The sequence below is a fragment of the Malania oleifera genome, chromosome 10 (assembly GCF_029873635.1).
Source record: "Malania oleifera isolate guangnan ecotype guangnan chromosome 10, ASM2987363v1, whole genome shotgun sequence".
NCBI classification, from domain to species: Eukaryota; Viridiplantae; Streptophyta; class Magnoliopsida; order Santalales; family Ximeniaceae; genus Malania; species Malania oleifera.
In genome coordinates this window covers 83,704,967-83,718,078 of record NC_080426.1, presented here as the reverse complement: position 1 = coordinate 83,718,078, position 13,112 = coordinate 83,704,967, and the positions used below count along the sequence as shown (strand labels likewise).

Genomic DNA, 13,112 nt, shown 5'->3' with positions numbered 1-13,112 from the left:
AAAAATAAAAATATAAAATTATATCAAATTTTGTATAAATTCATAAAAATTCAAATTGAAACTCTTAAATAACTCTAAAGAAGAAAATTGTAATTTTGGAAATGCTGTTGTCAAATGTAAAGGCTTGGGAAGAGTTCTAAATCTGATTACACATAATCCAGAAATTTTCAGTGCTGATAAAAATAATGATTAACAGCTAATTAATAAGGTGGCTTAAGATGATTAAGGTTTGGCGACCATCCAACGGCTGGTGCTTACGAAAAGGAAACATCCAACGGCTAAGGCGGTCCCATAGTCATAATAGGAGAGTGGGGTCCGCAATTAAAGGTAACGTTTTGGAATAGGCTGCGCAGCGATATTTGTTCCTCTGTTCACGATTCGCTTCTTCTTCCACACGAGTCTTCGTTCCAACTGTCGGTCTGGCCGTGATTCTCTCTCTCTCATCCTTCCCCATTGCCGCTATCACCGCTCCGTTGAATCCCGAGTGTCACATATTCTTTCTCTGCAGCTTGTGGGGACCACCTTATTCCTTTTACCAGATCGCGCCACGTGTACCGTAGTAAGACCTTTTTCCCTTGATTGGGGGCTTATGCGACCTCAGAAGCGACCGTTCTGGTTGCTTCAGTCACCTGATTACTTCTCCACTCTCCTCTTCCCTCTGCTCCTCTACTCCACTCTCTCCACGGGAGTTCTATTTGGACTGTACTGCCTGCCAGTGCGTGCGTCATCTCTTTCTCTCTATATTTCTCTCTTTCGTTCTCTCTCTCTCTCCCTCTGATGCTTAGAGTTATTCGAGGAGGGAGAGAGAGAAACCGATAGGCCTCCCAGCGGAAAAAAAAAAGCTGCTTTGTGGTAGAAAAATGTTGAATTTCCTGAACCGAAAAGATGTGAAGAAAATTCTGAAGCGGAAGGACAGTGATGCCGGGGAAAGAGGTTGGTTGCCTGCCATATTTGCTAGTTTAGGGTTTTGATTTTGCAATGCAGATGGCTGTTGGAGCTTTTATGTAAGCCTTATCTACTCTGTTTAATCGACTGTCATCGGGTCTTTCATAAACTCCTCTTTGCCTGTTTATTTGTTTCACTTGTCCGCTTTGGATATTGGAGTTATGGGTGGTCGGTTTTAAATTTTGACAGTTTAAGTCATCTGATTGAAGACTGAATTCTCTGGGTTTAAATTATCTAATTGAATTTTGGATCCGCTGGTGTAATTTGCCTGATTGAATATTGAAGTTATTGGTATTCGATTTTTTGTATAAAAAGGTAAGGGGTAAGAAATTAAATGCCGTTTGATTCGCTGGTATCAGATTTCATATTTACGGATGTGCCTTTGAAGTTCAGGGGTTTCCTTGGTTATAAGGTCATTCATTTCATCATCATTATCGTCTTTATTATTGAGGTTGCCCAATAGGTTGCTTGCCCATATCGAAAAATTGAAGAATATAATAAGTTCTATTGCCTCTAGTTGTAGTTTTACAGATAAACCTGCTTTATGAGATTTTTATTTAAGCTGGACTTTTGCCTTGTTCCAAATAAATGTGCAAACTCATTTTGGAATCTTGATATGAGACTGTCAATACTTTAGGTTTGTTAAGGTACCCCAACATGCTACCTGTCAGTGTTTAAACCTGCTGTCAAAGAAGCTTTTTTGGTGACTAATAAGCTTTGAGTTTGAAAAGCTTGCCACTTTTCCCGACATATTGATGTCTCTAATGTGGTGTCTTATATGTGGATTCAACCAACGACTCCACTCATTTATTCTCAGGTACTCTCACATTCAGTTCATATTTTATAATCAGGAGTCCCATTCTCGGGAATGATACATATTCCCACAAACCTCTTAAATGCCATCACCAGAATTATGAAGTGACAAAAAAAGACTGTTGTTATGAAGTGACTTGCACATGGTTAAATGACATAGCAACTTGACAAGCATATGTATGAATTGCATTTGTTGTTGTTGTGGTTTGAAGCTTGGTTGCAATTAGCCTTTGAATTATGTACTATATTCTTATTTTAATTATTACTCTTGATAATTGTGTTCTCTGTGAGTTGGTTAAGTTTTTAGTATTTTATCTTATTTGTTAAATTTTGTGCTAAAATACTATGAGTATGATTTTTTTTTTAATTTTTTTTTTGTTAAGTATCACTTGTCCAACTAAATAATATTTTGAGAATATAAATTTTTTTTATCATTATTCAAGGGATAAACCTAACATGGGAATAACTATGCTAGAAATCTATCAAGAATATGCTTCTAAACAAAACATGAGAATCCTAAATTCTGACCGATACTGAATTTTGATTATCAAGATCCCTGGGAAAGACAACAATAGAGAGCATATTAAATGTCTTGAACAAAATGCTGCATAAAGGGAACTTACCCGACAAGGAATTTCGCTACCTTAGGACCGTTATAGTTACGGCCGCCGTTCACTAGAGCTTCAGTCGCTAGCTCCCCTGTAATCAGGTCACCAACTTCCTTGACCTTCCGGCACTGGGCAGGCGTTAGCCCGTTAACATGGTCTTACGACTTTGCGGAGACTTGTGTTTTTGGTAAATAGTCACCCGGGCTTGGTCATTGTGACCCCCTTTGTGAGGAGGCACCCCTTCTCCGGAAGTTACGGGGCATTTTTCTGAGTTCCTTAGAGAGAGTTGTCTCGTGCTTGTAGGTATTCTCAAACAAGTGTTTTTCCTTTTCCTTTTCCTTTTCCTTTTTTTATTTTATTTTATGTTATTTTTTCTTTCTACAATATATAGTGGTTGATATCGTTTTACTGCTTGTTTAGCTTCCTGGAGACTTAACTTTTTGACTTCCATTTGGTTGTTACATAACCAAGGTAAGAAAGAAGCAAAGAAAGATTGAAAGAAATTGTGGTTCTGTGCTTTAGGTTTACAAAAAGAATGAATATATCAGCATCACTGATTAGGAATGAAGTGATGCTTGCAAAGCAAGGTTAAAGTACTTTTCTTCTTGTAAGAACTAAAATCAAAAGCAAGAAAAGCACTTATAAAATGCTAATCGAATGATGCCTAAACATCCAAACAATGCAATGGCCAATTTTGGTCTTCTTGTCCTCTCGCTTTTCTCCCTTTTCGGCTTTGGCTGTGTTGTGCTCATTGTTATAACCTTTTTCTGCACGTAGGTGGTCCTGGGCCTGCATGAGGGAGGATTATGTTGGCTAGTTGATAGCAGATTTAACACATTGTTAGGTCTCTATGTCATGGAACTTTATTGAATTGTGGAAAAACATTCTGATACCCAAGTCCAACCAATAACACCTAAGACTTTGTTGTGATTGTTGTTATTCCATGCTTAGAACCCCCTTCTTTTCTAAACATTTTCTCCGTAACTATATAGATAGCTTGCTCTATGTCCCAATCGAGGTCTTAAATTTCCACGAAATTATCAAAATTTCCATCGAAATTTCCGATTCCCGTCACCCTCTAAATCGAAATAACAGTCGATTTCCCTCTTGCATAATTTCTGTTGAAATATCAACGAATCATCTGAAATTTATCGAAATCTCGAATTTTTAGTGAAACTTGTTGAAATTTAACTATATGATGAAATCTTGTCAGAATTCAAATGAGAAATTTAGAAGTGAAGTGAAATTTCTATCTTAATTTCTTTGATTTATTTTATCGAAACATAAGATTATTACAAGTGCTTTTGAAATTATATGAAAAAATAAACTTACAATAATATTTTATTTAACCATTCATGTCTAAATTATCATTATTTGTATAATAAATAATATTTAAATGATTTATGAATTCCATTTGTATTAGCTGAATATGTTTAATGTATATTATCTTACACATATGTTTGATACACAATACTATTTTACAACTTTTCCACCTCATACAAAACATAGATGTATTTAATTTGTAATATATTAGTCCTAAAACTTATATTATTATGTTTGTTAACTATTTCTAAAGTTTCACAAAGAATTCCATGCTTTACTACTAATTTCCGTTATTCTTTGAAATCGAAATCGAAAACGTACTTTTGAAGTTTCAAAATTTGAGTTGAAATCAAAATTTTAGACCTTGGTCCCAATTAATTTGTCGGGTACTCCATAATTTATTTTTTTATTTAATTTTTGGAATTTTTTGTTGATTATTTGCTGGAGCATTCAAGGCAGAGTCTTGATTGATTTTAGTCCATCATTCATGTCCTTAAACTGAACATTTAGTTCCTTTAGCACTGCAACATTTGTGTAGTTCTTGTTTGGCTGGCTGAATGAACTTCTTTTCTGTATAACCACATTGCATATGAATTATAAATAGTTCTTCCAATTGTTTTCACATTGCTCCTCTGATTTGTATAAATTATGTTTCCCTCTTCACATTTCAATTCAGGAAGAGCACTTGAAGACCTGCGAGCTTCTCTTTTTAATGAATTGCGCTCATCTGAAGGTGCAAAGCATCAACAGCAACGAATATGTGGACCCACTGTTGCTCTTACTTTTAATTTGTTGGTCTCTGTTGGAATTATCTTGGTCAACAAAATGGTATGTGTATCGTTCTCTCTTCCTGTATCATCTGAGTATGGTGCCTTGGAGAGTTTCTAGACTATAAACTGTTTTTTTCTCCCTTTGTTGGGGTTTCTTCCCCCCAACCCTCTTGCAGGTATTGGGAAATGTGGGTTTCAATTATCCAGTTTTCCTCACCTTCATTCACTATATGTTAAGCTGGATATTGATGGCCATTTTAAAGTCAGTTTCTATCCTCCCTGCATGCCCTCCCTTGAAGTCGACCCGTTATTCTACCTTATTGGCCCTTGGTATAGTTATGTCTCTGTCAACTGGCCTTGCTAATATCAGCTTGAAGTTTAATAGGTGAGACATGGCGTCCATATTTGTTATGATTGCTTATTCTTGTTTGGCATTCGAGTTTTAATATATGGATATATATATTTGTTTCAGTGTGGGTTTTTATCAGATGGCTAAGATTGCTGTAACACCAACAATTGTCCTAGCAGAATTTATCATCTTTGGGAAACGAGTTTCATACAGAAAGGTAATTGCTGCCTTTGGCCTGATTTTAACTTTGAAGTGCATTCAGATGCTGGGTGTTCTCATGTGGATATTTTTTATAAGAATGATAAAATTATATTAAAAATTAATTTTCTGCAATGATATATTTATGATAATAGAGAAAATCTGTAGTCTTTAATATTTATGCCATCCCAAAGAATCATCATTATATTGATATATTTTCCACAATTGCTGAGCATATGTTGGATTCAAACATTTAATTCATCAAGAATGAATATTTCATTGGAATATTTAGGAGCAGCTCCTTTATTTTTTTCTTCCTTCACACACACAAAGAATGGCCTCACAGAATCATCTAGAGGCACACACACAAAACTCCTTATATACCAGGGTTTCCTACACACACAAAACTAAATATGGAATCCTATATATTAAATAAAAAGGAAACTTGGTTTGTTTCCTGCAGCGTAAAACATGGCAAATGAGTCCCGCCAAAATGTAATGTCTAGTCAAGAAAAGGGTTTCCTACACACACAAAACTAAAATGGAATCCTATATATTAAATAAAAAGGAAACTTGGTTTGTTTCCTGCAGCGTAAAACATGGCAAATGAGTCCCGCCAAAATGTAATGTCTAGTCAAGAAATATTTCTTGGATTGTTCTAGACACTAGAGCATTTAATAATTGATAATTTGGGTTTGAGGAAAAACATTCCAGTTTTTTTTTTTTTTTTTTTTTAAATTTTGCTAGTGAAATATGTCTAGAATATTCTTTTTATTTTTTTTATTTTTTTTAACATTCAATTTACAGGTGATAGATTTTGGTTAGTGGTAACTTAATGATGGGTTCTGAGTGCTGACTTTAATTTGCTTTTAAACTAAAGTTTTGAAAACTTTCTCAAAACCTCAATTTCTAGGTGATAAATTTTTTTGTTGGACTCAACTGCTGATCTTATGGTGTAATAAAATTTTACTTTTCACTCTTTTGCTAACAAGGCTTATATGATATGATTTTAGTTATTTTTATACTTGCAGGACTTCACTTTAATGCACAACCTCTTTATCTTTTCTGTCTAGGAATGACTATGGTTAGGACTTTATGAGATCATTAAACTAGAGAAAAGTAGCTATTCATACAATATATTGTTGAATGAAAGAGAGGAAACTCTGTGTAGATCCTAAGTTTGCTTGTGGTTGGCTTGAACAGGTACCAATGAGTTTAGGGGCTTAATTGGTGGAACAAAGTTTGTGCATGAGGCTGTATGGCTTCTATGGGAGTGCAGCCATTGTTCTTTTTGGTGGCCTGTGAACGAGTGAAGTGCAATAAAATGGGGCAGGGGGGATGATACTAATTTAACTACGAAGATGGTGTATACACAACACTAAGAAGTTGAATGCTAGTGAAAGTCAAATTCCTACCTTGTGAAAGCAATGTTCAGTCTTAAATGCAAGGAAAAAGGTCTGATGAAAAGACTAGGTTTGCTAGGGGCAAGCAATGAGATCAAACAAAGGATTGGGAAGGATTTTTCTGATTTATTTATTTGTGTATTTGGGGGAGCCAAGAAACTGCAACTTCTCTAGTTTATGTAAGAAAAATGCTGAGAGTCATGGACTGGTGACCTCACAGACCCATGTAGCAGGGTGTGACTGGATGTTGCAGTGTAGGCCCCACCTGAACCCATGATGGTCACAAGCCTGTGGCTTTTAGCAATTTTCTTTCTCTCATCATAGAAATACTAATCAAGTCTTAATGGAAGGAAATTCTACCTCACCACTTAACCCTAAAACATTTTTTCGAGCTATGTAGACTTGTTTCTGCAATTTCTCATAATTTTTCCAAGCTTTTTCTTGCAAGATGTTCAGTTCTTAAAAAAACAGTGGAACTTCTTGCAAGATTAGTTCAATTTCTTGCAGGAAATTCTTAAACCGTTCCAGCTGATTCAGGATAACTTCACTGGCAGAAGCCATATTTCCTCAAAAATTTCACAGCAGTCCAATTTCTCCTTGGTAGCGTTAAAAAGTTATCAGGATTTCGTTCGGTCTGAAAAAGAGAACAGGAGACTGTTAGTTCTTGTGCTCTCAAATGGGAGATTTTTTTTTTCTTGTGTGCTTTATACACGTGGATTGCCTACTGAGATGACCAGTGAGGATAGTTGATGTTCCAGCAGATCAGATGGGGAAATATCAATGTTGATGGTAGTACAAGATGGAAATCTCAGCAAGATGAAGATCTATATCTGTCAGTGATAGGGTGATCTACAGGTGGCATGTGATGGCGCATCCAGCCATGATTTACTGTGAAGCTTTGGTTTGGCTCATGAGAGGGTTTCAATTCTAACAGTAGTGTGTGTAGCTGATAGCATGGTGTTGATGGTCCTGATCGAACAGTGGAAGATGGCAACAGATATTATTATTGAAAAAATGCTTTTCTTAATGTGCCGGATCATGGGTTAGGTTCAAAGGGGGACATATACCACTTTAGTGTAGGATGAGAGGAGAAAGAGAGGAGTATGAAATTCAGATTCTCAATGAATGCAGGCTAACTGTTTGATTACTTGAAAGGAGAAAATCTAAAAATTACAAAATAACCCCAAATAGCTAAAATTTTTGAAGCAGTCAAACTTCCCCCAAATTGGGGGAAAAAAAAAAAATCTCATAAAGCTACATCTAAAGTAAGTGTATCATATAGGCAGCCTAAGCAGTTCTCCCTTATGAATTTTTGAGATATTAATGCAGAAAATTTTGTATATAATGAGCTAATTATTTTCGGTTATTGTGTACTGAGTTACTTGACTCTTCTTATTTGTCATGTTAATCCTTTCTTATTAATTTTTCAGGTTCTTGCTCTAGCTGTTTTATCCATTGGGGTTGCTGTGGCCACTGTAACCGATCTTCAATTCCACTTCTTTGGTGCATGTGTAGCGTTGTTGTGGATAATACCCAGTGCAGTCAATAAGATCCTCTGGTCCAATCTGCAGCAGCAGGAGAACTGGACTGCCTTGGCGTAAGTCTCAATTCTCGTACAAATCTTTTTAATTTTTCAATAACAATTCCTTTAATGATAAAGTACATTTTTATCTAACTTATATAATATATTTACAGGTTAATGTGGAAGACCACGCCAATTACCTTGTTCTTTCTGGTGATTTTGATGCGCTGGCTTGATCCTCCAGGTGTCCTCTCTTTTGATTGGAATTTCAGAAACACCTCAGCAATTCTCTTGTCAGCAGTACTAGGCTTTTTGCTTCAGTGGTCAGGTGCTTTAGCACTTGGGTAAGTGACATCTGTTCATTCTTTTTGGACATTTCTTGTCAAGGGCTACAAAATTACTAGTTTAAGACCTGAAGAAGGTTAACATCGTGAGTAAATATATGCTTGAAGGGAAATGGGTTGATCTTTACTCAATAAAAGGAAAAAATATATATATATATATATATATGAGAAAGGAGAGATGGGTTGAGAGAATGCAGAAGCCAGAAGGTTCAGATAAGTTTTTGTTCAGTCCATGTGTAGAGCAGACAGTTTGACCATCATAGATTGTGGTAGGGGTGAACTGCCTGACTGAGTCACTGTTTTCTATCTCATATTAGTTTCTTTCATTATAAAATTTTTAAAGTGTTAGTTTTTAGCTAATTATTCTTTTACCATACAAGTTCTTGAGATGAACTTTTAGTATGATCCATAGCATGCTTATTCTACCAAATATTCAGGCTCTTGAGGGAGTGACAACTTTATTAACCCAACTCCTTTCTACAAATAAGAAATAACCAACCAACCTGCTGCCTGATTATCCACTCTGTTGTTGGTAAATGTAAGCATCCATGCCTGTCTCGTTGATGGTGTTTTGGCTATCATGGTTGAAATTCCAAATATTCTGGAGTCTCAATAATTTTGGACTGCAAGTAACTATTCAAATGTCATCCTTTTTCCTTTTTTTTTTAAACTAAAGGAAAACGGCACCTCTAATTATTTATTAATATACCCTCACTTTTGGCGGGGAAATACCGTGATTACAAGACAAGCATTGGGAGATTACATATAAAAAAAGACTAAAGGCCTCCCAAAAAATAACACTTACAACCAACCAAAACCGGACTACAAATCCAAACAAAGTTAAATAAGAAACAAATCTAAACAGGCCTATCAAAAACAAAAATAAATAAATAAACTAACATAAAAAAATTTAAACCAACCAAACAAAAATCGAAAGGATGAACTAATAACGAAAGGAAGTGAGACGCAACTTATCCATCCAAAGGATACCTTTCAGAGAACGTGGTAAAAGATGTTGTTTTTCGTAGATGACATTATTTCCCATATCTCATTCTCTAGCGAGAAAATCAGCCGCATTATTGCCTTCCCTATATTGATAGATTACCATGAAGTTCACTTCCTCTAGTTTCGCCACGAGGTCCTCCCAAAAATCCCAAAGATATCACAAGGTACATCTACCTTTCCAAAACCAATCAACAAAAGTCACTTTCATTAATCACATTAAAATAATGAAGTCGTTTGCATAAACGAATTTCTTTTAGAATTATTTTTAATTCCGCACTATTGTTCGTGCTATTGCCAAAATGGCTTGAAAAAGCGGCTTTCACCATGTTATGACAGTCCTGAATAATTCCTCCACCTCCTGAAGTACCTGGATTGCCCTTACAACTCCCATAACAATTAAGCTTTATCCATCCTGTTGGGGGTTTAACCCACGAGATAATTTTTCCAAGCCTGGCGCAAACTCCCTGATGTGAATTTGAAACTCTTTCAAAATCGTAATGTCTGATATCTTCAATTTTCGAAAAGAATTAAGAGCCCTCAGCTAAAAAACTAACCCAGTATCGAACACTTCTCCACGTCTAATCCGCACTTTGATAAAATCCTTCCATTCTCACTTTGCATCTTTGATTCCATAGGCACCACGTAATCAAACACGGAATCATATTGATTAAAGTACCTTTAATAGATGATTTTCGAGCATAGTGGAACCAGTTTGTAATTTTGTTTTTCCAGGTAAGGAACTGTTGAAAAGGAATCCCCAACACCACACTAGTCCGACGCTGAAGTCGCCTTGCCTAAAGAAAGAATGTGATAAGTGTTTTCCTGGTTTCTCTGCATGCAGCAATCACAAGCCGAAGCCATCGATATTCCTTTGGCCTGAATTCTATCATTTACTGTCAAACATCTAAACCAGGTTTTCCATAAACACATTGAGATTCTTCTAGGCAATAGAGAATGCCAAAACCAGTCATTCCACTCAAAATTATCACTTTTACTCCTCACTGCCTTCTATGCCGTTTTTGTAGGGAAATTGCCGTTAGGGGCAGACTTCTAGATGAATATATCCTGACCACTTTTACCAGCTGGCACATTATGCAAGATTTCCATTGTTCTGTCGGCCCCAACCAAATCCATTAATAAATCAGAGTTCCAGTTGTTATTTAGCCAGCAGTCCTTAATACACAGCTTCTTGTTCGAAATATCTTCAATGCGCACCGCTAATGGGCCTAATGTAAGCCACCTATTGAGAACCAAAAAGAAAAGTTCCCACCTCTCAACAAAATTTTAGCATTATCCATAACTTTTGGAATGATGGCCATCATGGTCTCCCCTTCCTTATTAATAAACGACCATTTTGCAATATTTAGTTTTGAAAAAACCTGACCATAGATTGTTAGAATTGAGCAGTCTGAAGGCAAATTTCATGAGAAGCGATTTTTGGACTTCTTTAAGATCTCTCAAGCCCATACCCCCGTCCGAGATAGGTTTACAAATTTTCTCCTAAAAGCGCCAATGAATCTTCCTTTTACGTTTCACCTTTCCCCATAAAAATTCAAATGTCATCTTTGTTGAACAATTTCCTATAATTTTTGTTTCTTGACCAGAAACTAGCTGTTTATTATGGCCAGAGTTGCCAAAATAGAAACAGATCATTATGTTCTAAAGGTTGCACTGGTTTGGGTACATGAACCTTCCTTGGGTTATCTTAGAATGGCTGTTTCTATTGAGCAAGAAAGGATATTTAATCTTGATGCATTGGCTTTGAAAGTGCTCGTTGGTGGAATTATTTCATAATTGTACATGATTTACATTTTGTTTTTGAAAAATTGAAACAAGTATTTGGTTTGCCAGAATCAAGGAATAATTTGTTGTTGATAATCCTATGTTTTTTTGGCTTGATAATCCAATATGCATGGGTTATGTGATATATAGGAGCACTTATTCTTGTTTGGCCACATTTGCTACTATTTCAGTATTGCTTCTCACTTTATTCTGACGAACTTTTATGATATTCTACCTTCTCAGTAAAATTCCTTTTTTTATTCAAAGGGTGAAAAAAAATTTATTTGCTGAGGTTGGTTGGAGACATACTTTCTCCTGTCTTCTGCTACAATTTTTAAAGAAGACATGCTGCTGATATTGGAATGTGCTCAAATTGGCTTATATTTTGGCTAGACAACTTTATTTTGGTACATCTTTGTGGTGTCTTAGTTGAATATCAGCTCTGCTTATCTTCCCTCAGCTTGGAATTGTAGGAGTACTTATAAACTGAAATGAGCTTGAGCTTTTACTCTGGGAGCATGGAATTCGGACCTTGGATTTGGACAAAATGTAGTGTAAAATTGTATGGAGTTTCTTCCAAATCCACACAAATCCAAATCTAAGCACCAAAATCTGTGCTCCAAAATAATATCTAATGTATTTGGTTGTTGTACATGGTATCAGAGCAGGAGGTCTCATGTTCAAAGGACCATACCTTCCAAAACTGTTAAATATTCCACACGTTTGCCCAACTCAAAGAGGGGCAAGCATGCTTGAGCTCCTGTAGTAGCTAATTCTCTTTTTTTTTTTCTTTTTTTCTGAAAGGTCTGGAGTAGGTAGTTGTTCCACAAGAATTTAGTTTCTTCAGATCAAAATTGTTGTTTATTTTTATTGATGTAACTAAGTTTCTATTGTTTTGAGGCAAGCTTTGGATTTTGTTATCAGAATTATTGTGTTTTGACAGCATGAAAGTGTTTTAATTTAGTTCACTTTCCAGAAATTCTGCAGCACTGGGGCAGTTAAAACATAGGATGAATACGTTCTTCTGTTGTATGCATGAAAAAATCTATGAACTGTTTAGTGCATATTATTTGGTGATTTAGTTCTTACACCCAGATCATTGACAATTTTACAGGGCAACCTCTGCCACCACCCATGTGGTTCTTGGGCAATTCAAAACATGTGTTATTCTTCTAGGAGGTTTCCTGTTCTTTGGATCCAATCCTGGGTGGGTCAGTCTCTGCGGAGCAATCACAGCGCTGGCTGGCATGTCTGCCTACACCTTCCTCAACCTGCATTCTTCTCCACAGCAGTCAGGAAAAAATTCTTTCCCCTCATCAAAATCAAAGCTGAGTAAAGAAAATGGCAACACTTATGACGGAAATCATGGAGAGGAATCTGTCTAACACAAATTATATACCGACTGCCAGGGGAGATTTTGATTAGGCTATCTGTGAAGATGATGTCCAACTAACTTGGATATTGGTTCATTTATTTATTTACTTTACAATTTTTTTGCCCCTTCTGAGTTCTAGACTAGGATCAGATTGACCTGATATAGTTACACCAAACCATTTTGGGAAATGTAGTGCTTACTGTGTGAAGTGTGAATTAGAAAGGAAGCTAATTTATCTCACCAAATTTGATTATAAGGTATGCATCTGTATCGAATACATGTTAACCAAATATCATATCATAGAGTGAGCTTTCGAGGAATCAATTTCACCATTGTTTTGCTATTTATTTGTTATTATATTTTTCTAGTCAAGTTTTGTTGAGTTCGATGTTCCTCCATTCTTCCTTTATTTATTTCACTGTTTCTGATTTTAAATGGAATGAAGTACAGGTACTTACTTATATGGGACTTGCTGCAATGTGATGTACCCAGTTATGTAACTTCAGGGCTGGGGACCAGGAATTTAACCCCCATCAAAAGGAAGCCAATCAGCATCCTCCTAGGTCCTCATGATTCCATGAATGTGAGGGCTGGGAATTCATATTTTTTCTTCTTTATGCTGCTTCTACTGCCGATGTCCGTTTTTTAGTCAATTGCATATATTCTTTATATTGG

The 13,112-nt window shown here is 36.0% G+C and overlaps 1 protein-coding gene across 1 annotated transcript; it reads left to right on the top strand.

Annotated features, from left to right (window-relative positions):
• Positions 1-388: 388 nt before the first annotated feature.
• LOC131166392 (nucleotide-sugar uncharacterized transporter 2-like) lies at positions 389-12,761 on the top strand. Its single transcript, XM_058124908.1, has 7 exons — positions 389-933; positions 4,366-4,517; positions 4,636-4,844; positions 4,932-5,025; positions 7,840-8,006; positions 8,105-8,275; positions 12,177-12,761. The coding sequence occupies exons 1-7, from the start codon at positions 861-863 to the stop codon at positions 12,445-12,447; spliced, it is 1,137 nt and encodes a 378-aa protein (XP_057980891.1). The 5' UTR covers positions 389-860; the 3' UTR covers positions 12,448-12,761.
• Positions 12,762-13,112: the final 351 nt, after the last annotated feature.

Excerpts from the sequence above, each read along its gene's own strand:
- LOC131166392 (XM_058124908.1), top strand. The coding sequence starts at position 861 with ATGTTGAATTTCCTGAACCGAAAAGATGTGAAGAAAATTCTGAAGCGG. Across the intron at positions 934-4,365 it reads CAGTGATGCCGGGGAAAGAG|GAAGAGCACTTGAAGACCTG; the intron begins GTTGGTTGCCTG and ends ATTTCAATTCAG. Across the intron at positions 4,518-4,635 it reads TTATCTTGGTCAACAAAATG|GTATTGGGAAATGTGGGTTT; the intron begins GTATGTGTATCG and ends ACCCTCTTGCAG.